Source organism: Suncus etruscus, chromosome X, assembly GCF_024139225.1.
Source record: "Suncus etruscus isolate mSunEtr1 chromosome X, mSunEtr1.pri.cur, whole genome shotgun sequence".
NCBI classification, from domain to species: domain Eukaryota; kingdom Metazoa; phylum Chordata; class Mammalia; order Eulipotyphla; family Soricidae; genus Suncus; species Suncus etruscus.
The window spans coordinates 62,843,918-62,869,007 of NC_064868.1; the positions used below are offsets into that span (position 1 = coordinate 62,843,918).

General features: G+C 41.8%; 2 protein-coding genes across 2 annotated transcripts in view; one reads left to right on the plus strand and one right to left on the minus strand.

The window, feature by feature from the left end:
• Window positions 1-406: 406 nt before the first annotated feature.
• On the minus strand, window positions 407-4,994 carry RTL5 (retrotransposon Gag like 5). The gene is given in 6 exon segments (XM_049767255.1): window positions 407-973; window positions 1,550-3,418; window positions 3,421-3,645; window positions 3,648-4,591; window positions 4,593-4,785; window positions 4,788-4,994. Coding segments are annotated over 5 exon segments (1,650 nt in total). The 5' UTR covers window positions 4,816-4,994; the 3' UTR covers window positions 407-973; window positions 1,550-3,158.
• NHSL2 (NHS like 2) overlaps window positions 4,826-25,090 on the plus strand; it is a 47,468-nt gene continuing 27,203 nt past the window's right edge. The window contains 24 exon segments of the mRNA XM_049766915.1: window positions 4,826-4,860; window positions 5,277-5,426; window positions 8,874-8,947; window positions 9,621-9,655; window positions 9,657-9,695; window positions 9,697-9,749; window positions 11,942-12,141; window positions 12,144-12,214; window positions 12,217-12,408; window positions 12,410-12,547; window positions 12,549-12,623; window positions 12,625-12,780; window positions 12,782-12,931; window positions 12,933-12,974; window positions 12,976-12,993; window positions 12,995-13,156; window positions 13,158-13,298; window positions 13,425-13,549; window positions 21,689-21,800; window positions 21,802-22,114; window positions 22,117-22,198; window positions 22,200-22,348; window positions 22,351-22,419; window positions 24,518-24,596. Coding sequence (XP_049622872.1) covers window positions 4,826-4,860; window positions 5,277-5,426; window positions 8,874-8,947; window positions 9,621-9,655; window positions 9,657-9,695; window positions 9,697-9,749; window positions 11,942-12,141; window positions 12,144-12,214; window positions 12,217-12,408; window positions 12,410-12,547; window positions 12,549-12,623; window positions 12,625-12,780; window positions 12,782-12,931; window positions 12,933-12,974; window positions 12,976-12,993; window positions 12,995-13,156; window positions 13,158-13,298; window positions 13,425-13,549; window positions 21,689-21,800; window positions 21,802-22,114; window positions 22,117-22,198; window positions 22,200-22,348; window positions 22,351-22,419; window positions 24,518-24,596 — 2,660 coding nt within the window.

Consider the following 25,090-nt stretch of genomic DNA (forward strand, 5'->3'; position numbering starts at 1 on the left):
CAGAAAACAGAAGGGCTCTCCCACCTTATTCAACAAATTTCCCATCACTAATGTGGATGTGTGTGTGTGTGTGTGTGTGTGTGTGTGTGTGTGTGTGTGTGTGTGTGTGTGTGTGTGTGTGTGTGGTGTGTGTAAAACACTGTTATATGACTGACAATTTTTTATAACAGATCTAGGCCTCTCACATCTTTATATACTAGTGGAAACTAAGTGCTATTTTTCAAGATGCCTAGCCCCCTTCTGTTTCCCTTCAAAATCTTCATCCATAGTGGAAGAAAGGTCTGAATTTCTAAATCTAATGACAAGGTTTCAGGCTATGGTTACATTCAGACAAGGTCCCTGGGAGGTACCTAATGCCTACTGAGAACCCCATCTCTGCTTGCTCAGTAAATTCAGAGAAACTGTCTTTACACACCCTTTTGAATTTTATTGAGGAGAAAGCTTTTGCATACAGAAGAACAGTTTATCTTCATAACACAAACCAACTGCAACAACACCACAATAACACATTTATTCCAAACTAGTATCCTTCCAAGTTTTAGGGACTCCTTGAGCTACCCTTCACACTTTTGCATGCATTACCCACCCCTACCCTCTTTCAAACCCCAAAGAAGTACCCAAAGTATAATCAGTTCTCTTACATCTCTTGTTGCTATTGTATAACAACCAAATATTTAGGATCTGAGAAAAGGCAGGATAGTCAAAGGGAAGGATATGAGTCCTTGCTATGTAGGCCCAGAAATCATCTCAGTACTCATATATTCTTTCCCTGACTGAGGCTCTAAGCACTTAGGGTAAGATATATCAGGGAACAAGCAGGATATCTGCTGAGGTGGGGTAGGGTTAAGAATGCAAGGAATCCTACAGGGAAGAGGGCAGCAGAGCCAGCGGTCATCTGTCAGCAGTCAAGGTCCACAGCCTCAAAGAAGAGCAGTCCTGATTCTGGAACCTCTGGAAAGTCATGAGGAATTCACTACAAAACAGACCAAGTTTTGTTTAGTGGGTTGTTACTTTCTGCATAGGTGGGGTTTGGGGAAAGCAAGAAAATAAAACATCTAGTAGCTAGGAACACCGTTTAGTATAATTTACTATTGGAGCTCATGGCCCCTTGCACAAATGAGGTACTAGATGGAGTTGGGGGCTTACAGGAAAGGGTGGTAGTAAGGCAAAATACTAACAAATTATAAGAATGCATTAATAAATTATGTAGCCTCACATGACTGCAAAGGCGGCAGCCAATTTTAAAAGCCTCAAGAGCCTTAGAAAAAAATAGATGGACCATGCTGAAAATAATAACAGTAAAATTTAATTGTGCTTGACCTGTGTGGTGGGATTCTAATTTTGGGGGTGATGGTAGGCCTAGAGTTTATTTATTTTCCACATTTTTATAATGATTTTGTATTAACATTTTCTCTTTGGAGGCAAATGATGAGCCTTTTTGAAAGGCAGCAACAAGTTATAAGAATCTAGCACACTGATCCTCAAAATAAAAACTAAAATTTCTTTATGGAGGTAGGGAGGGCAGAAGAGGTTAGCAGCATTTTCTTACCTTCCATAAATGAATAGAGACCTCACCAGAAGCTAGCCAAGGAACTGGGCTTTTCCAAGTATCCTTTTCTTCCAGCCCCATCTTCTTGCCCCCCAAGCTCATTATTCCTAAGGCTGAGCTAAGGTTATTCAGAATAATTCAGAGACTCAGACTCCAGCACTAAATCAAAAGCTGATTCATTTACTATGTTTTCTTCCCACATACTGTTTGGCTGCATACCCACAGCTGTGCAGGGGGCTCAGTGCAGAGTGCAGTCTGGCCAGGAGTGGGGCTGGTTGATGTTCTGTGGTCAGATGAAAGTATGTGGGCTTCAATGCAGAAACAGTGTTTTCTGGACCCAAGGCAAGCAGCAGAGCTGAATGTTAAAGCACCAAACTTTGTGGCCCCAGAGTTACTAAGAGGCAAATACTTCCTCAAGCCTCACAGCCTAATCAAAGTTTAATATTAGACTTTGGCTTACACCCCAAGTAAAAGGTTTGAGGGTACCCAACACTGAGGATGTGTTGGCTGCAATCTCTGTAGAAGATACTTTTCTTTATCCTCTAGGAACTAAGAAATTTTATTGTCTGAGTCAAGGGGCTACAGTTCAAGGTCTAGCCAGGCTAGAGATCACCATCCCTTGGGAAAGAATATCACTTTATGACAAAAGAGTTGCTGCTGCTGCTGCTGCTGCTGTCTCTTGCTCTCCTCCATCCCACTGAAACCTTGAGGCAACATCATAGAAGAGAGCATGAAACTCTGTTCATCTGAGAGGTTTGTAAGGGCAGCATGGTAAAAGGAGAGAGGGGCCAAAACCATATTACAGAGTAAGGCATTTGCCTTGCAAGTAACCAACACAGATTCTATCCTCAGTATCCCATATGGTTCACCAAGCCTACCAGGAATAATTCCTGAGTGAAGATTCAGGAGTAACTCCTGAGCCTGGAGTGTCCAAAAACAAAAACAAAAACAAAGGAGAGGGTTCCTTTGGCAAGTGAGTTCAAAGGCCCTGATACAGGAGTCTTTGGGAAAGTGGAATCTGCTGGCAGTCAGTCAAGGGCAAATCCCAGTCAGTTGTTCACTTTACAGCTGTCCTTGCATGTTATCAACTGGGCTAGAGATTGGATCCTCTTCACTTTCTTAATACCATCCTGCTCTCCACTGATTACATCTAGTCTGTGACCTCAGTGGCTCTAGGAAATGCTCGGTGTTGTCAGTCCTTTTGCTCATTGAGGCAGATCAGTGAGGCATTGAATGAAGTCGTGTTAAGCCAGCCAGAATTTAAACCAAAACACATGGGATAAAATAAGTCAGGGAGATTTAAGGTGAGGGTTAACAACTAGAAGAAAAATGCAAAAAGTTGATTTAAAAAACTGCTCTCTCCTTGGCTTGGACTGAGCCAAGGGTACCATACACTACGAGCTCAGCTATTGCTAATGTCTCCCCTTTCCCAGGTAGCCATTTGTGGTGAGGCCCTACTAGGCCATGGCTAACAGATGGTGTGATGTTCTCTAGGTCTTCTGATTCTGCAGGTGTAGAACTCTCTTAAGTACTGGTCAGAGAATGGAGCAGGTGTGGCAGCAATAGCAGGGAAGGGGGTAGCTACAAGGGTGTGTTCCAGGTGGCCGTCTCACACACGAATTCGGCCCCTTGAAGCTCGGTGGCCCCCTTGTCTAGGAGTGAGGCGGAAGAGCATTGGGGGGCGTCTTCGGGTTTGGCGATGCCCCATGCGCCCTCCACGGTGGATATGTGGCCGAGAGCTGTAGAATGGTAAATTGGACCCTGGAAGTCCTTCCAGAATTATGACCCGACTCTGGTTCTCTTGTCTGCTGGACTGTATGGCAGGAGGCGAGTCATCCAGAAAGTTTTCATGGTATAAGTCAGTAGTCGGGACGATGCATTAGCAAAGGTTGGAGGTATCATCAGCTCTTCTAGGTCATCATCTTGGGTCTCATCCTCTGACTCTTCCTCTGGCTCTGCCTCCTGCTCTGCCTCTTGGCCCCCAATGATCATTAAATGTGCTCCCAGACTCTTGTTATCATCTTCATCCTCGCTGTTAATGAACTCCACATCTACCTCCTCATCCTCATCGCCTTCCTCCAGGTACACTTCCTCTGCCTGGTATAACAGACCTCCTCTTTCTTTTTCATCTCCCCTTTCTCCTTCCTCACCTCTTCTTCTTTCTTTTTCCTGTCTGCCTCCTCCCTCAACTCTTGCTGACCAACTCTCACACTCCTCTGCTGATCCCTCTGGGGCAGCCTGCCTCTGTGCCCCTCTGCGTCTTCATCATCATTATGGCATTTTCGTTCCTCACTGTCATTATCTTTAGACTCCTCAGCAAAAGGAAAGAAGACCTTTCGAACCCCAGGCAGTGGAGTAGGCTTGGGTAGGCGCAGTTTTCTTTCTATCTCCACACATTCTAGAATCAGCTCATCCAGGTCAGCCATGTCTGTGGACCAGACAAGCTCCTTGCAGATGAATTCTGACAGGCCTTTAAGGAACTGAGTTTGAAGGCGACAATCATCCCAAGACAAAAATTGGGCCAGGAACTGAAAAGCATCTGCATAGCTGCCCAGGGTACAGTTGCCTTGCTTAAGTTTGCGAATGGCCTTTTTAGCAACATTTGGGGGTATTGGGCCACAGAATTCCTTCCGAATCTCATCCAAGAAACGCGGGAAGTTGGTGCGAAGAGAGCTTCCCTCCTGGGTGACTGAGATGGCCCACTCTTTAGCTCTACCAGCAAAAAAGGAGATCAGGAAGGCCACCCGCTCGGTGCCTCCAGAGAAATGATCCTCATGGTGGGCTATGAAGGTTTCTAGCTGCATCAGGAATTCAGCCAGGTAGACTGGGTCTCCTGAAAAGGGCTCTATTTCAGGCCTCTCCAGCGTGGGGAGAGAAAGCTGGGGGACCGGGTCCCTCCCTGCAGACAATAGCAAAATCGGTGTTTGCGGAGGCCCATCTGCAGCCATCCCGCTCATCAACTGTTCGGGGGCATCATCTGGCTCCGTGCATGCGGGTGGGCAGCACAGGGCTGGCTCCTCTCCCTCTGGGACAGCGTCCATCACTGAGTAGAAACTCTAGGTTCTCCTCCTCTGCAAGGACGGGCCCCAAGGGCACTGGCCAGCGAATGTAGCTCGAGACGTTGCCCCGCAAAGAATTCACCTCGGCCAAGGCTCTTCCGAGCTGCAGGCCCAAATTGGCATTCTCCCCGCGAAGAGCATTTAATTCGTCTCTCAAAACAACATTCGCCATTCGGAACTATTGAGGTTTCCAGCCGGGTCAGACATCAAGTCTAGAATGAGGAGTGGGGGTGGCTGGGTCCACTGGAGAGGGTGGGGTGGGAGTTGGGGACCGCGGTAGCAGGCCGAGCCACACCCACACCGAGCAGAAGACACGGGGGCGCTTTACCTCCGGCTTGAGATCGAAGGAGGCTGGAAGCTGCTTGGAAGGAGGGCGCGAACCCAGAAATACCCTGGCAGGGGACGCAGGGAAACAGCTGTGGCGACGCGAGGGCACAGGTAGGTGGAGATGAGTCAAGCGAGAATGAGAAGACCATAGCAGGATGTAGCGAGAAAAACCATCGGGCGGCTGCTGAGACCCCACATTTTAAGCTCCCCCGGTCACAGGCCACACCCCCGCCCCAACTGGGGACACAGAGCTTCGGAAACCGCGGCCACCCCATTGGCCGCCGTGAGCACAACGCCCCTCCTCTCGCCAGTGCACATCACTGACTCTCCCCTTTCCCTAGCTGCAGCTCAGTTCAAGAAAATGCCGACAGCGACGCTTAGCACTCGAGGTCGTCATGGCGACAGCGAGATGAACGTGTTCCTCTCCCAGGGCAGGCCCCGAATGTGGAGGAGCTGCTTGGAGAGGCACAGCTCAATCACCAGAGCCTGTTGCAAAGATACTGAGGGGGAAGGGGAGCGTGACCCAGAATCCACAAGCGAGCTGTATACAAGGGGGAAGAAGGCAAAAGAGAGAGGACTGGAACTTGTGAAGTAGAATAATTTTCAAGTCTGCAAAAGCAAAGCACACATTTTTCCAAGCCGTACTAAGTCTAGTAGTGTTCACCACACAGACACCCTTTGCTGAGACTGGACAATGGGTCAAACCAAGAGATTCTGGGTGTGAAGCCTCCACATTGAAACCCCACATCACTCTCAAGCCTGGAAATCCAGGCACCATAAGACAAAGGAAATCACTCTGCCTTCACTATCCCTGAAATAAATCTTGCATACAATGTTTCCTAGGTGTCTCTTTCATGGCCAAATAAGCCTAGTATGCCCTATGCAAAAGCTCACCTTATCCTCATTTCCCAGAGATACTGATGAGACATCGGTATGCAAAGGGATCTGAGAAGAACAGTACCGTCTAAAAGCTTTAATGCCTGAGAAGTCAGATTTGCATACTCTCTGTGCAGGGAGAAAAACCCTGGCTTTGATATTGGACAAAGCTAACCTCTAATTTTAATCCAGTACCACCTAAATTGCTGTGCGACAGTCTGCAAAAATACTCAGCCTCTCTAAACTTCAGACCTATCTATTATCCTGAATGCCCTACATGGCACCCTTTGTGGCATTTAAAACAGTGTGTAAGTAACTAACTTCCTAAAGGAATACTGCAAACTGGAGAGACCCTGATACATCTCAATATCAACTCCCCAGTCTGTGTCCTTTGGACACATGACCCTAAGTTGAAATAAAAAAGACAACTAACATTGTTCTCTATAGGAGCATGATAATATGAAAATTGTACACAGTGTTTATAATGTAGTGGGATGTTCCAATCACTCACACCCTCAAAAGATACATTGACCAGAGGAATTTATCCAAAGTAGATGACTATGATAGAGCTGCAAATATCTGGATCAAGATTATATGAATGCTATCTATATCATAATTCAAAGGACTGTGCTCTTAAGATGTGTAAGAAAAGGAAAATTATACTCAATAAAATAACATGTCTGCAACCTCAGCGCTTGTCCATATACCCACCGGCTTTCAGTGCCTAATCAGGTCTTTCCAAAGGCCAGAAACCCTTTTTTTCTTCTTCATTCAGATCATTATGCCTTCTTCAGAATTATATTATTGCCTCAATCTCCTACTTTGCCCATCCCAGAGAACAAATTCTAAACACTTATTCCTGCTCTTTACACCTTTTCCTTCCATAATTTCTCCACATGAGGCACTTCATATAATCCAGTTCAAGAAGGCTTACATAGTTCTGAACTGCTTTTCTCCATTTCTTCAGGATCTTCAGGTTCAACTCATGGGCCTAGACCAGGAAATGAAACATTGGTACACTTAGCCAGATTTTGTTCTCAATGTAAGAATCGCATGTCTTTACTGCTCCTGGGTTTCAAAAGCAACTTGTACAGAACTGGGTGCCAAGAGATGTGCTCAAAGGACATTTCAAGCGGGAGTGTTACATACCCATGCTCATGGATTGCTCAGGATTAACATAATTAAAATGGCAATTCTCCCCCAAAGCATTGTACAGATGTAATGCAATCCCTCTAAAGATACCCATTGACCATTCTTCAAAAGAATGTGGATCAAACACTTCTGAAATTCATTTGGAACAATAAACACACACTCGAATAGCTAAAGTAAATCCTTGGAAAAAGAAATATGGGATGGCATTACTTTCTCCAACTTTAAAACTGTATTACAAAGCAATAGTTATCAAAACAGCATAGTATTGGAATAAAAGACAGACCCTCAGATCAGTAGAATAGTCCTGAGTACTCAGTATGTTCCCCAGACATACAATCACCTAATGTTTGATAAAGAGCAAGAATTCCCTAAATGGATCAAGGAAAGCCTCTTCAACAAGTAGTGTTGACACAACTGTTAGCCACTTGAAAAAAGCGAACTCAGACCCCCAGGCTAACACCATTGTATGAAGATAAAATCCAAATGGATTAAAGACATTTATATATAAGACCTGAAACCATAAGATATATAGAAAAACACATAGGTAAAACACCTCCATGACTTGAGACTAATAGGTATTTCTCAAGGAGGAAATAGCTCTCTCCAAACAAGTGGAATGCAGAGATAAACTGATGGGAATATATTAAGCTGAGAAGCTTCTGCACCTAGTTCACCAAAGAAATTAGTGCCCAGAATACAATTAGCCCACCCCACTGAGTGGAAGAAACTATTCAGACAAAGGGCTAATATCCAAAATATACAAGACACTGACAGAACTTTACAAGAAAAAAAAAGCATCTAATCCCATCAAAAATGGAAGAGAAAAAATGAACAGACACTTTGTCAAAGATGAAATATAAATGGCCAAAAGACACATGAAAAAACGCTCCACATCACTAATCATCAGGGAGATGCAAATCAAAACAACTATGAGGTACCCATCTCACACCACAGATATGGTCCCCCCGTGCTTGCCAGGAGTGACTTCTGAGCACTGGAGCCAGGAGTACTCCTGAGCACTGCCGGGTGAGACCCAAAAACCAAAAAAAAAAAAAAAAACTGGAAAATTGAGCTCCCTTATGATCCCAGCTATACACACCCTAGGGATATACCCCTAGAACAAAAAATTACAATACAAAATCCCTTCCTCACATCTATATTCATTGCCACACTATTTACAATAGCCAGACTCTGGAAACAACCAAGATGCCCTCAACAGATGAATGGCTAAAGAAACCATGGTACATATGCACAATGGAATATTATGCAGCCCTTCAGGAGAGATGAAGTCATGAAATTTTCCTAATACATAGAGATGTGCATGGTAATCTATTATGTTGAGTGAAATAAGCCAGAGGGAGATAGATAGACGCAGAATAGTCTCACTCATCTATGGGTTTTAAGAAAAATAAAAGGCATTTTTTCAATAATTCTCAGAGACAAAAAAGAGGAGGGCTGGCAGGTCCCAGCTCACAACATGAAGCTCACCACAGAGTGATATCATAGATATCTATTTCTCTCAGCCATAACTCTCTCTAGACCCTGACACCTCAAGCAAGACTAGGCCCGTTCAAAGCTCATGGACAAATTTTTGGTATCCAAAAGAACAATTCCAGATCAGACTTTCCAGTGCACATGTCTTCTGTTTTTTGACACTACTTATCACTGGTAAGCTGAAAAGAGCTAAGGAGCTACCAGCTTTGGAGGAGAGAGAATATTGCAGGATCAAACAGTCAATGACAATTACACCCCTATATCCCTTCTACATTACCAACAGGAAGCTGTTGCTCACATCTTCCCACCCAGCACAGCACTACCCAAAACCCAATGTCTATCTAGCCTGGCAGCCTATTTTTCATGCTTTACTGCCTCCCAGATTGAAGCCTTTTCATGTTGAACTCTTATGGCAGGGGCCATATTGTGGTTGAGACAGAACAATGGGAACTTACTGATCCTGTTTTCTCCATGGCCCTCATAATCCCAGGTACTAGGCATTACTAGGCAGTTTTCCATGTTTAATCCAGAAGCTCAGGCACCAGGAAACATTCTTTAAAAAATCTATGGATATCAGTCCTGGCAGCTAGAGCAGGAACCTAGGCACAGTCCTTTCTCAGCTCAGTGGCCATAGACCCCTAAAAAGTACATATTAGCTGCACTATTTCCCAGAAGAATATAAGAAACATACAGTACTTGGAGGCCAAATCTCTGGTGCATCCTTTCTGCTGTGCTAATGAGACCACTGTCCCATTCCTCAGCCCAAGTCCCCAGTCTGCCGGGCATCTGGAGTTGGTGCTAATGATAAATCGCCTCCTCCAAAACCTGGGAGAGCAGCATGCAGAGCTTCCCCACACCCATTGGTAGAGACCTTGAGCTACTTTAAATTATGCACTGGAAATTGCTGCCTATCTCTTCCCAACTAGTACAGCTATCCTGAGGAACAATGGCTATTTAGCCTAGCAGCTTCACAATTTACTGCCTCCCAGATTGAAGCCTCTGACCACCCCACCTCAACTGCCTCCATTCTCCTTGGCACAGCTTGTCTCCAGCCAGGGACACACCCTCCCCCATCAACCTGCTTTCCCCAACAGCTACAAAATGGAAGCTGAGCGAAGACTTAGACTACTACCCAGGACATGTCCCCTGTGGTCTCCCCTGAGCCTCTGAAACCATTTCTGACAAGCAAGCTGCCTGGAAATAGCCCCTTCTGTCTTCCCATTCTAGAGGTAAAACAGCTGGCTTCAGCCTTACTCCAAACATTCTGACACTGTACCCATCAATGTCTCTGGGTAGAGTTAGGTATCATCACCTCTGTTTGCTTCCCTCTATGCCAACTACAAACGAATTTTCCAAATGCACTGTGGTCCCGTTGGAGGAGAGAGACTTACTTTTCTGTTGGCTTACTTATGCTATTGAGGTAATGGTTCTCACCCAGCCTAGAGGTATATTTCTTCCAGGCCTAGAGGTATATTAGCTCCTGTAATTGAAGCGATTTGATAGCAAAATAATTTTCTTCACAGAAAAAGCCAAAGCTTTACCAATTTGTGTACTTTTTGGGAGCAATGATAGATGCAAAGTTTATGTTATATTTTGTTAGAAAAAAGAAAGTTTCCATATTCTAGAAGGCATAATTATATCTCACAGAAGTTTAAAGGGCAAGTTGTTGGGGCTCTTAGAGCATAAAAAGGGAGACTCATACCCAGGGAACAGGCCCCTGGTTTGTAGTTCTTTAAATAACTACATTTTGGTGAGGGGGGATCTTCTCACTAAATGTAGCCAGTACTTAAGAAAAAAATACAGGAGCCAGAGAGATAGCTTGGAGGTAAGGCGGTTGCCTTGCATGCAGAAGGTCTGTGGTTCAAATCCCGGCATCCCCATATGGTCCCCTGAGCCTTCCAGGAGCAATTTCTGAGCATAGAGCCAGGAGTAACCCGCTGCGTGGTGCCAGGCATGACCCAAAAACAAAAAGAAAAGAAAAGAAAGAAAGAAAGAAAAGAAAGAAAGAAAAGAAAGAAAGAAAGAAAGAAAAGAATGAAAAAGAAAAAAGAAAAGAAAGAAAGAAAGAAAGACGAAAGAAAGAGAGAGAGAAGAGAAAGAAAGAAAGAAAGAAAGAAAGAAATGGGAGAAAGAAAGAAAGAAAGAAAGAAAGAAAGAAGAAAGAAAGAAAGAAAGAAAGAAAGAAAGAAAGAAAGAAAGAAAGAAAGAAAGAAAGAAAGAAAGAAAGAAAGAAAAGAAAGAAAGAAAAGAAGTAAGAAAGAAAGAAAGAAAGAAAGAAAGAAAAGAAAGAAAGAAAGATGAGAGAGAGAAAGAAAGAAAAGAAAGAGAGAGAGAAAGAAAGAGAGAGAGAAGATGAGGAGACGAGAGGAGAAAGAAAGAGAGAGGAAGGACGGAAGGAAGGAAGGAAGGAAGGAAGGAAGGAAGGAAGGACGGAAGGAAGGAAGGAAGGAAGGAAGGAAGGAAGGAAGGAAGAAGGAAGGAAGGAAGGAAGGAAGGAAGGAGGAAGGAAGAAGGAAGGATGGAAGGAAGGAAGGAAGAAGGAAGTTTGCTCTACAAACTCAAATATCTTGGGGTCAACTTAACCTAAAGAGTGTGAAGGACCTATACAAAGAAAACTACAAAATCCTACTTCAAGAAATAGAGAGAGGGGCCCGTGAAGAGATCGCACAGCGGTGTTTGCCTTGCAAGCAGCCCCATCAGGACCAAGGTAGTTGGTTCGAATCCCGGTGTCCCCATATGGTCCACCGTGCCTGCCAGGAGCTATTTCTGAGCAGACAGCAGGAGTAACTCCTGAGCACAGCCGGGTTTGACCCAAAAACCAAAAAAAAAAAAAAAAAAAAAAGAAATAAGAGAGAACACACGAAATAAAGACAAATACCCGCTCATGGATTGGTAGGATTAATATCATTAAAATGACAATACTCCCCCAATGCATTATACAGATTTTAATGCAAAACCCTCTAAAGTTTACATATGACATTTATCATCGAAGTGGTTCAAATACTCCAAGATTCATTTGGAACAATAAACACTCAAGAATAGCTAAAGCAATCTTGGGAAAAGGAATATGGGAAGCATTACTTTCCCCCAATCATAAACTGTATTACAAAGCAATAATTATCAAAACAGCATAGTATTGGAATAAAGACAGATTCTTCCCAGCTGTGGCATCCATGTAGTGCTTTATCACTTTATAAGAAGTGGTGAGTGTTGAGTTACATGATCATTTCATGACTCTGGAATGTTATGTAAGTGGAAAACTGCAAGGTAGTACAACATGCCACTTCAGCTCTCCCAAAAATTGTCAGAGCCAGAAAGTCTTAAGCAAAGATATGGACCAATTTCATCTATCCCCCTTGATTCACTGTGTAGTGAAAAGGCAAAGTTTTTTCTCTCCCCAAATGAATATACACTAACCAGAGGATTCTGACCATGCTTTTAACAATGACTCTTGGCAAAAGTTGGTGCCCCTGTCTCAAAACAGTTGCCAATCAGAGTATGCTACTATTAGTCTCAATTTGTCTCTTTCAGGTCACAAAAACAGCTCAGTAAGCACTGTGGCACACCCTACTAACTCAAACATCAGGCCCAGTCATTCAGTTCCAAATGCTGTTCATGGAAGAGTTGCTGTTGGTTAATAAGCTCAATTCTCAACTCTCACCTTGCCCACAATGAGAAATCCTATGGATCCCAAGGTCCCTGTGGCACAAACTCTTCTAGCATGGAAAACATGGGAATAGTGTACAGCATCCCTAGTTTTTTTACAATAGACCAAAGTAATCAACATTCTCCTATTCCTGGAAAAAATGCTTTTACTATATGTTACACCAATATCCCCAGCTGAACAAGCAAGTTACTGAAAATGGGGAAAATCCTTACTCTGAAAATTCTTGTTTTTTTTTTACCACACTGCCACCTCTAATTCCAAAGAAGGCTGCCCTCCTCTTTGCAAACTCATGATAACTTTGCATAATGTAATAAATTAACAAGCTACACTGAGAATACTTTTCAGAAAATACAGGACTTAGAACAATCCTCAATGCCTGGCCTTTCTACAGGCTCCTACACCTCAAGGCTGGAAATAGGCCATAGATGGGGCAAGCAGATTTCAAGGTCAGTAGCTCTCTGTGTCCACAGACTTGGGCACCATAAATATGAACTATGAATAAGATAAGAAAAGCCAGAGAAGCATGTGCTCTGCCTCTGCCAGAACAGATTCTTAGGGCAGTGAGAATTCCAACAATCACCTCCTTTAGTGCCCAACAAGAGGCCCAGCACCAAAGACAGAAGGCTAATAGTACCTCACTCAAGAAGAAACAAAAACAAGCCCACTTCTGAAACACACAGTGTCTCGCTGGTCAAAGATGAGCCTGTCTTTGTGCATCACTTGCTAAGGACCAGACCAAGGAGACTTTGCCTCTTTTTGAAACACCAAGGCCATCAATAATCACATCCACATGCTCAGAGTCATCCACCCTGTGTCCACCTTTAAAGATCCTGAAGGTACACATTTCTCCCCACCACTGATATCTCACCTGACTGGAAGGCTAATGTCACTAGCAATCCTTGTTCAGCTCCAGCCACTGCCACTGGTACCATGGTCATTGATTGCACCCCAGGTTCAGGAAGCTCAGAGTCTCTGCCTTCCAGAGACTTCCACTATCTACTTCTAGAGCCACAAACTCCTTCACAAATCTCCCACTGAGGTAGAGGCCAGGGAACTTTCTCCCCAAGGAAGGCTTACTGGGTTAAAGTCACCCTTCAGTGGATACTCCATCAAGTCAGAGGACACTAATTCCCACTCTCTCATGGCCTTGACTCTTGATCATTCTTCCCCCTCAGTGTGGCAATTTTCAGGTGCATCACAATCATACTTGAAAGGAAGTTCACACTCCTCTTATGTCCTAAGTGGAAAAATGTCCAAGTATGGGTGATCATTTTTACCTACTGTTGACCTTTTCAACCAGCCCCTGGTATCTGTCTGTTATGAGTATCTCCATCTAAACAAAACCAAGGAGAGCCTATATCACTCAGAGACAAATTTGGGGGCCAAACTGACCCAGAAGAATAGTTCCAACCCAACTACAAACATGTTTGTAACACTATTGCAAGGGGCTGCAGCCTTATGATCATCATTTTTAAGGACTTGGAACAATCAATATAAAATTCATCTGAAATACAAAAGACCCCAGGTTAGCCAAATAACATACTGAAAAACAAGAAGCTGGGTGGCATCTCTTTTCCTAACCTGAAGCTTTACTATAAAGTCATAGTGATCAAAAACAGCATGGTACTGGAACAAAGACAGAGTCTCAGACCAGTGGGTTAGAACACAATATCTAGAGATAAACCCCCAAATATACAGTCAAATAATATTTGACAAAGAGCAAAGTACTTGAAATGGAACAAAGATAGTCTCTTCAACAAATGGTGTTGGAACAACAAATAATCATCTATAAGAAATTAAAGATTGATCCATATCTCACACCTTACAAAAAGTCAACTCAAATGGATTAAAACTTTGAAATCAGACCAGAATCTATAAAGTTTATTGAGAAAAAAAAAATTGGCAGAACACTCCAAGACTCTATATATCAAAAAGTTTTTGAGGATAGAAATGCCAATGGCAAGAACATTAGCATCAAATCTAAATAAATGGGACTACATCAAACTAAAAAGTTCTGCATGGCGAAAGAAATCCTACTTAATACTAGAAGATAGTTAACAGAATGGGAAAAATTTGCACTCAACACATCAGATAAAGGGCTGCTATGTAGGATATACAAAGCACTCAGAAAGCTCGAGCTCAAAGTCTAATAAAGTCATAGAAAAATGAAGAGAAGAAATGAAGAGAAGAAATGAATAGACACTTCTCCGAGGAAGAGTGAAAGATGGCCAACACACACATAAAAACATGCTCACCTTTACTCCTCATTAGGAAAATCCAAATCAAGACAACAATGAGGTACTACGTTACACCCAGTGAGGATGGCCTCACATCAAAAATAACGAGACTGGGGCAGGAGAGATAGCATAGAGGTAAGGCATTTGCCTTTCAAGCAGAAGGACGGTGGTTCGAATCCCAGCATCCCATATGGTCCCCTGTGCTGCCAGGGGCAATTTTTGAGCACAGATCCAGGAGTAATCCCTGAACACCGCTGGATGAGACTCAAAAACATAAATAAATAAATAAATAAATAAATAAATAAATAAATAAATAAATAACGAGATGGTCTCTGTTGGCAGGGATGTGGTAAGAAAGGGACTCTCATCTACTGCTGGTGGGAATGCTGCCTGGTCCAACCCCTATTGAAAACAGTCTGAAGAGTGCTCAGTAAAACTCAAAATTGAAGCTGCCATATGACCCAACAATTGCCCTCCTGGGTATCTATCCTCAAGTCTGAAGGACATTCATCCCAAATAATGTGTGCACTCCACACTATTTATCGCATCACTAGTACATTAGCCAAGATTTGTAACCAACCTCGATGCCCCAACAACAGATGTGTGGATCATAAAGATGTTGTATTTATACACAATGAAATACCACATAGCAGTTAGAAATGATACAATCATGGATTTTGCAGCAACAAAAAAATATTATGTTAAATCAGTGCTTCTCAATTATTTTATGTCATGCCCCCCCAAGGAAGAAGAAAACATTGTTCATGCCCCCCTGCATGACTGTAAATAGTATCTTTATTTTAAAAAAACATTAACCTGCAAAACAAAAAGATATAAAATAATTTGAGTTGATTTTTTTTAATCAGAGGTGATGTCTGGATTAATGGCTACAATGAGCACATTTTGTAATGCATAGCTTTTTGAAGCGGGGTTTGATGCAGGACACAGCAACTCTCAGCTCCAGAGACATACAGAGACATAAACAAGGGGCCTAGTTATGGCAATGTTTGCCAAGGTCAAACGTGCACCCCTTTACGGAGCCTCAAGCCCCTCCTGGGGCGCGCCCCAATATTTAAGAACCATTGTGTTAAATGAAGTAAGCCAGAAGATGAAGGATAAATACAGAATGATAGCACTTTTCTGAGGTACTTAGAATATACACATATATACATATAATACTCTAAGAACAAATACAATGTCTAATAGGGTAGAAACTTCAAGCACTGTAGTTGTCAGCATTTACTGGGGAGAAGTGTTCAAAAACAAATGGAAGAGGAACAACACAAAGCCTCAACTATAAAGAAATAAAGAAACCAGCAACAATGGAAACAATGGTTTAGTTAACAGGTATGTAACCAGCCGTTTCCTACAAAGGCTTATAATAATGTCTTAGGGAGCTCATATATAGATAATGGTGAAGAATATGATTGGAAGCCAGATACTCCAGTGGCAGCATTTCCTAACAATATGTTTTAGTGCCTTAATCTTACTAGGTATAAATTAACCTCTCAGCTTCTCTGTCCACAGAGATTCTTAAATACAAAGGGTGGACACCCTAATTTGACACCTCGATGCTCAATTATACTAGATACCATATTCAGCTTGCATTATAAAATGTCTTGAAAAAACACCCCAATATACCCCCTTTTTCTGGTTATATCCTCTATTAGGACCTGAAGCATATGACCATTCAGACCACTGAAACAGTCAACTGCGAACCACAGACTTATATTACAGGACCTACTCACCCAAACACGTTTGGGCAAATTAACATTTCCTTTCTTTCTCTCTCTTCTCCCTACTTCTTTACTTCTCCCATTTCTTCTTCTTCCTCCTCATCATCAATTCAATCTATGTCAAATAAAACCCACATTGATAATTTATCTTTAGGAAAGGAACTTCAATACAGAAGATGCAATGGACAATACTACATAAAGTAGCCTACCACTTAGGTAGGCCTCATTAACACATTGTTTAGTACTCGAGACGCAAAACCTATGTGTATCCTAAACTGCTTCAGTCATTACCTAACCCTGAGACCTTCATTTAGCAAGGCCTAACCCCATCACTGACGAAATGCCTAGAAACTGGAAAAACCTCCCAAGTCCGATGCAATGACCCAATCTCTTTTATTTGATTTACCTAAATTTATTTAATTTATTTTTACTTTATGTATCTACTTTTCTGTTCTCCTCTCTCTTAACCTCTGCTCTCCCTATCTTTCTTAAGCTATACCTAAGCTAATTATTTATCTTAATTCAACCAGTCCTTAAGAGCTCAGACCCATTCTATTAGGGTCATATTTCTAACAACATTTTAAAAATAGATCACTAATGTATGTCTTTATGTGGGCATGAGTACATAGAGAGAGGACTCTTCTATGAGAGCTAAACCTAAATTGTAAACAATTCATGCCTATAGTGTATATAGACCCTCCTATATAATATATCCTCCTTCAGAAATCCTACAATCCCTTCACCTCCCCAATTCCAATCTGATATCCCACCTTATTCACAATATTTACCCTAAGTTCTTAACTCATTAGGTATCAAGACCGACCTCCTGCCCCCAATAAGCCATCACCCAGCTCCCAAGCAAAGGGACAACCACTCAGCCCCCACATCTCATCCCCCAGCAAGAATCTACAGCCAACACTTCTGCTGACTCATGTTCTGTGGCCCCTCCTCATCCCCACAAATGTGGACTGTTGCTTGATACCAGATTTAGCTCCAGAAGGACCCCGAGTGCAAGAACTCTACCCAAGCCCTTCTGCTGCAAGTTATTTCTGAAACTCAAAAAGACCAGGGTGTGTGATGAAAATGTGCTCTGGATTCCATTCCCCACAAGAATACCTCAAAAGACATTGGGGAAGCCTATATTTCCTTTACAAGTTTAAGACCTCTATAACATTACCTCTTAATCTGTTTATCCCCAAATGTTAGATAGTCTCCTGCATCACTTTTTTCCCTTAATTACATTTTTTTTTTTGGTTTTTGGGTCACACCTGGCAGTGCTCAGGGGTTATTCCTGGCTCCACACTCGGAAATCACTCCTGGCAGGCTCAGGGGACCATATGGGATGCCAGGATTCAAACCACCGTCCTTCTGCATGTAAGGCAAACGCCTTACCTCCATGCTATCTCTCCAGGCCCCCTTAATACTTTTTTAAACTCATTTTTATTTATTTATGTATTTATTTATTTCCTATATATTGTCTTGTTATTGCTTTCTTCTCCTTAACTTCATCCGTTTTGGTTCTGCTTGGTCCAAAAGCCTACAAGAAAAAGTATTGCTTGGGATTAAAACTCAAGTCAAAACCAGGGCACAGAGATGATGAAGCCTGACACACTCACCCCCAAATCCACCAGCATATAATATAGCACCATTTTTTTTCCACAGGCACACTAAAAAGAGGAAATTTTTACGTATAAAAACAAGCTCTCATCTACTAGGGATAAGAATTCATATTTTTCACAATACAGGGGCACCACCCACCTTGAACATATGTCATGTGGTCCCAACTTAGACTCCATGTGATTAGACAGTGACCATCCAACCCTGAACCCTAGATCTCAGACATAAAACTGACAAGATTCTCTGCCACAGCTCCAGGAACCAAACTCCCTCTAGGACATTCTTAACACTGCTCTGACACCAACAAGTGCCAATTTTGATATGACATCCTGATAATGAGGAAATGGCAACAACTTGATCTAAGAGCAGGTTGTCTTATTTCACCACCTAACGATAAGATGAAATCAAAAGACATGTCACCTTTTGCTATGTGTAAAAGCCAAGATCACTAACTTCAGAAGACTGACTGTGATGACCATTACTGGTCAGAAACCTATCCCAGGACCAATAAAAAAGACCCTAGTGTAGGCTTTGGCCTGCGACCTGGTACAACAACCAAGATCTCTAATTCCAGAGGTCTGACTGAAACAACTGCAACTGAGCAGAACTTATGGAAACATAATTAAAGACTGTCCTAGGCTTCACCCTAGGACCGGTGCAAAAACCAAGACCACCAACTACAGAAGACTGATTCAAACAACAGTGATAATGAAAGAAACTCCACCCTAGGCTCCATCCTATGACTTCTGCAAATACCAAGATCTCTAGTTATACAGGCCTGATTTCATCATCTACAACTGAGCGGAAAGTTTCCAGAAATCAGAAAAGGGCCTAGGGGAGAAAATAAGAACATGTACAGAGTCTGTAGTTATTCCCATGACAGTATACTTCATGGGCCGAGAAACCCTGTATCACTTAGGCCAGGGAATTCCCTTTCTAATCTCCCCAATATTTATTGTGCCTATGCAAAAAAAAGCACAAATTAATTTTTTCTTTTTTTTTTTTTTTTTGGTTTTTGGGCCACACCCGGGTAACGCTCAGGGGGTTACTCCTGGCTATGTGCTCAGAAGTTGCTCCTGGCTTGGGGGACCATATGGGGCACCGGGGGATCGAACCCGCGGTCCGTCCAAGGCTATGCGCAGGCAAGGCAGGCATCTTACCTTTAGCGCCACCGCCCGGCCCCTTTTCTTATTGTCATCGTTGTTGCTTATTTTTTGTTTTGGTTGTTTCTTTTGTGCTTTGTTTTGTTTTTATCTCGGGACCATAGTTATTACTCGGTTGTTATCTTTATTGCTGTGGTGCTTTTTGGGTTGTTTGTTTGATTGATTTTTTTTTGTATTCTTGTTATGTTTTTCTTTCTTTTTCTCTTTCTCTCTAAATTGATATTTATAGCTTCTAGAATGACTACTCCCAGTTTTTCCTTGTTTGATTTTTGCCCCACCCCCTTTTGTTCTTTCCTTCTAACAGAACCACATAACTTGAACCATCTTGTTCTACCATACAAATTGGAGGAGAAATAATGGAGGGTACCAAGACCAAACAGTCGTATGAACATCAAGTAGAAATAAAAAATGAGCAGACTTAAACACCAAATCTAAAGTCAACGACAACAGATTCGATACCCAATATATAACAAGCTAGACACACCAATCTACAACAAGCTAGACCCACTTAGATTAGCAGCCCGGGGAGCAGAGGAGGGAAATATGGTATGCATGCCGGGAACAGGGGAGGAGGGAGGACAACATTGGTCATGGGTATGCCCCTGATTCAATGTTACTATGTATCTAAAATATTACTGTGAAAGATTTTTAATCCACTGTGGTAAAAATAAAAATTATTTTAAAAAACATCTAAAGCCATCAAAACTGGAGAGAAGAAATGAACATTTTCTCAAAAAAGAAATACAAATGGCCAAGAGACACAAAATGTTTTATATCACTACTCCTTAGGGCGATTCAAATCAAAACAACGACGAGGTACCATCTTAGGCCACAGAGACTGGCACACATCATAAAGAATGACAACAAGCAGTGCTGGCAGAGATGTGGAGATAAAGAAACTCTCATTCACTGCTGATGGGAATGCAGTCTAGTCCAGCCCTTATAAAAAACAATATAGAGATTCCTCAAAAAAACTGGAAATTAAACTCCAATATGATCCAGCTAAATCACTCCTAGGGATAAATCCTAGGAACACAGAAATGCAATACAAAAATGCCTTCTACACACCTCTATTCATTGCAACACTAGCCAGAATCTGGAAACAACCAAGATGCCCTTCAACAAATGAATGGCTAAAGAAACTGTGGTACATATACACAATGGAATATTATGCAGCCATCAGGAGAAATGAATTCAATGAAATTTTCCTATTACATGTATGACATGAAAACTATTGTGCTGAGTGAAATAAGTCAGAGGGAGAGAGATAAACACAGAATATTCTTTATCACTTATGGGTTTTAAGAAAAATAAGAGACATTATTGTAATAATGCCCAGGGACTAGAGAGATGAGTGCTAGACTGGCTCACACTATGAAGCTTACCGCAAAGAGTGGTGAGTGCAGTTAGAGAAATTATTACACTAACAACTATCATGACAATATTAATGAGTGAGAGAGAGACATAGAATGTCCATCTCGAGTACAGGCAGGAGATGGAGGAGGAGAAATATGAGGGTCTTCAGTGGTGGAATGTGCACTGGTGAAGGGGGGTGTGCTTTTTATTACTGAAACCCAACTAAAATCATGTAATCATGTTGCTTAAATAAAGATATTATTCAAATAAATAAATAAATAAAATTTGTTTGTAGTAAGCATCCTACAGATTTTAACCCACAACTTTACAAAAAAGCACAGGCAACATGCTGAACTGAAATATTTAAGAAAAGCAACTCAACACACTTCTGCCAACAAAGAGACAAAAAAATTCTCATCTTTTTTTTTTTTTTTTGGTTTTTGGTTTTTGGGTCACACCCGGCGGTGCTCAGGGGTTACTCCTAGCTGTCTGCTCAGAAATACTTCCTGGCAGGCACGGGGGACCATATGGGACACCGGGATTCGAACCAACCACCTTTGGTCCTGGATCGGCTGCTTGCAAGGCAAACGCCGCTGTGCTATCTCTCCGGGCCAAAAATTCTCATCTTAATGAGAAATTAAGACATAGGATGTAGTAAAAAAAAAAAAGAAATAAACTGTTGTACATATATAAAATGGAATATTATGCAGCCATCAGGAGAAATGAAGTCATGAAATTTTCTTATATATGGATGGACATGGAAATTATTATGCTGAGTAAGATATGTCAGAGGGAGAGAGATAGACCCAGAAAGTCTTTTTCATCTATGGGTTTTTAAAAAATAAATGACATGGGCCCGGAGAGATAGCACAGCGGTGTTTGCCTTGCAAGCAGCCAATCCAGGACTAAAAGGTGGTTGGTTCGAATCCCGGTGTCCCATATGGTCCCCTGTGCCTGCCAGGAGCTATTTCTGAGCAAACAGCGAGGAGTAACCCCTGAGCACCGCCGGGTGTGGCCCAAAAAACAAAAAATAAATAAATAAATAAATAAATAAATAAATAAATAAATAAATAAATAAATGACATTATTATAATAATGTCCAGAGACAAGATAGTTATATAGGAGCTAGAAGGACCAGCTCATGCTATGAAGCTCACCACAAAGAGTGGTATTTGCAGTTAGAGAATCAACTACACTAGTAACTATCATGACAATGTTAATACGTAAGATAAGTAGAAAGCCTATCTTGAATACAGGCAGAGGATGGGGAAGGAGGGAGATGGAGGCATTGGTGGTGGGAATGTTGCACTTGTAAAGGGGGTGTTCTTTTTATTATTGAAACACAACTAAAACATGTTTGTAATCATGGTGCTTAAAGATATTTAAAAAATAATAATCCAAAATTAAATGTGCATAGATATTTTTGTTTACATTTCTTTATCATGCCATATATAGTGAGCATTTAAAATTAAGTAAAAAGAAAGAAAAAACAATCATTCCCATGGTTACTCAGTAAGACTTCCATTCAATTTACCTGCAGACAGTCAGCAAATCAGATGGCATTGAGAACCTCAACTATATGTACTGAGGAGCCTGGAACAGTTGTCTTCACCCTGCCTGAGAGAAAGCCAAAACGTCCCATGGCTAAGAAACCTTGGCTGATTGGAAGGCCTCTGAATTTGATCCACAATATGTAATCTATGCCCAAAGGATGTCTACTAACTTCACCTTTCTTGGCTCTGACCCCCAAGAGTTCAATTCAGCATAAGAGGAAATTCTCTCAAGATATATACATGTTGTTCCAGAAACTAAAGTCCCCTACCATTCCTGAAGCAAAAGCAGGCAACAACAACCCCATCTCTTTTCTTCACACTTTTGTCAGTTTCATGGTGCTTTCTTCTCGGGAACACAACAACTACCCCAGGGAAGTAGAAAAAATGAGGGACCCAAAATAAGAATCCTGCCTTCAAAGCCAATAAGAAGCTGAGGAAAAAAACTAAAATTTCACCTTCTGTCCCAAAAAGCAGAGTGTTCTATACCTGCCTCTCACCTCCTATTCAGAACAAATGAAAGCCTATATCCTTGAATCAAGGCTGCCTCTCAGAACCATCACACTCTGGAGTGTCCTCCTACAAGGACAACTTCAGTGCCTAAAACTGATGATGAAAGGGATGTAAGCCCTTTGAGTAAATAAAGCTGCTCCATTTATTAGATTTTTCTCTTAGGCACAGTTTAAGTGAGGGTGAGAGCAGAGTGCCAGAGAAAAGTCAAAACAAGTGCCCCAAAATAATGATCCTGATCCAGAATGACCAAGTCAACAGCTGGCCAAGGTATTAGTGGACATCTTTTAAGTGCTTGGATTAGTCCAAGGGCTTCACTGTACTTGGGATCAGGAGTCACTCAAGGCATTGGTTGTGCCACAGAGTCCTGAAACAATTTCCCTACCTCTACTCCAGGGCTGAGATTATGTAATCAAATATATATTAGATGGAGTCAAAGCAATAGCACAATGGATAGGGCACTTGCCTTGCACACAGCCAACCCGGGTTTGTTCCACAGCATTCCATATGGTCACCCAAGATGGCTTAAAGAGATTCCTCAGTACAGAACCAGTAGTAACCCCTCAGCATTTTTGTGTGTGATTCCCCCTCAAAACAAACAAACAAAATAACCAGAAGTCAGAGCAATAGCACAGCAGTAGGGCAGTTGCCTTGCACACTACCGACTCAGGATGGAACACAGTTCAATTCCCCGTATCCCATATGATCCCCTGGTACTGCCAGGAGTGATTTCTGAGTGCAGAATCAAGAGTAACCCCTAAGTACTGCTGGGTGTGGCCAAAACCCCAAATTTGTGTTAGGGCATTAAAGGCCAATCTACCTAGTTAACCATACCTTGCCCTAGGAATTCTCTCTCACTCTCCCTCTGGTCCTTTCAGTTAGCAACATTGAAAGTTATTTCAGTCATGGGACCCAGTATCTGACCAGAATAAATTCAAATGGCAGGCAATTGAAACAAGGGAATGTTACTAGAACAGTCCTTCTTTGTGCTTTCTAGAAGAAAAATAAACTTTGTTGGCTAGTTAGACTAACTCTCTTTGGGTGGCTAGAATGATAGTACAACAGATAGGGCACTTGCCTTACCCATGGCAAACTGGGTTCTATCCTCAGGATTCAATATGATCCCATGCCCCACCAGGAGTGAATCTGATAACGAATTAAAAGTTTATTAATTAAAAGCTCTAAGATCAGCCAGGAGTGACCCGATCCCAAGCCCCCCGCCACACACACACACACACACACACACACACACACACACACACACACACACACACAGATTCTTCCTGACAGTGTAAGGCTAGTGTGGATGGTGTTTCATTTAGCCTATCTTGTTATTTGGCTTATGTTAAAATAAACTCTAGAGAAAAGTTAACAACATAACTATGTTTAAGTGCCTTTTTTTTTTTGCTTTTTCGGGCCACACCCATTTGATGCTCAGGGGTTACTCCTGGCTAAGTGCTCAGAAATTGCCCGTGGCTTGGGGGGACCATATGGGACGCCGGGGATCGAACCATGGTCCTTCCTTGGCTAGCACTTGCAAGGCAGACACCTTACCTCTAGCGCCACCTCGTCAGCCCTAAGTGCCTATTTTAATGTACATTTTCAGTACACTCACAATTCATATGTTTGTTAAATCACATTATACATTTTTAGAACACTCTTCATCTTGCAAAACTGAGTCCATGTCCATTGAACAAAACTTCCCCATTTACCCTGGCAATCACCCATTTCCTTTCTGTCAGTATTAATTTAACTCCATTGGGACTTTGTATAATTAAATTGCTACAATATTTGGGAGGGTTTGACCACTAGCTTATTTTACACAGTAGAATGCCATCAACTTTCATCTTTTTCTAACTGACACTTAATATCAAAAAGCAAAATATATGACCTTTCTTATGCCAATTTGAACTTTCAATATAATAGCTCATGACTAAGTATATAAACAAATCAAAACCACAAAAAATTTTAAGATATGTTTCCTCAAACTCCACAGGCTCCCTCTGAGATTAATGTAAATATAGGAGTTACTGTACTTGTTGAATGTGCCTATTAGGTTCAATTATATATGGTTACCTACCCACCTCTAAGAGTGATCTCTGAGTGCAGAGTCAGGAAAAAGCCCTAAACATAGCTGGCTATGTTCCCCCATTTTGTCCCCCAAAATGATCCAACTCAAGTATTGGTTGAATTAAACTTCACACTACTCTTGGTTATAAAAGAGCTGAATGGATTGTGGAAGATGTTGATGAGGTATTTGTGTATTCATGCACAGCTAAAATTTTATTTGCTGTGATTCACAGGTATGGATCAATTTCTTTAATGCCTACCATAATTGCCTGACTTTTTAATATTGAAAGGAAAATCTTCTATCTCTAAAGAACTCTTAGAATTAAAACTGGATCCTAAATTCAGGCAAAAACATATGTAAACTCAGTCTACAGCTTCATATCTTTAATTCACTGACATTTATAAGTGAAGTGGAGGAGGGACCAGAAGAAGACCAGGTGACCAGTGAGAGGCCTCTTGTCTCCTAGCAACTGGGAGGCTTATTTCAGCTCTTTCTGCTCTGTTAAAGCTTTGTCTGTAATCATAGATAATTAGCTCTTCACATAATTCTCTGTGAGAGAAAACCTTATCAAGAAGCAAAGTGTGGTGCCAGGGAGAATAAGTTAAGGAAATTAGGGTAAGAATGATAGAAATAATCACTCTGGAAAAGAACTGAATGCTGAAAGGAAATATAGTGATATGCAGATATGTATGATACCCGTTCAGTAACAATATTGCAAATCATAGT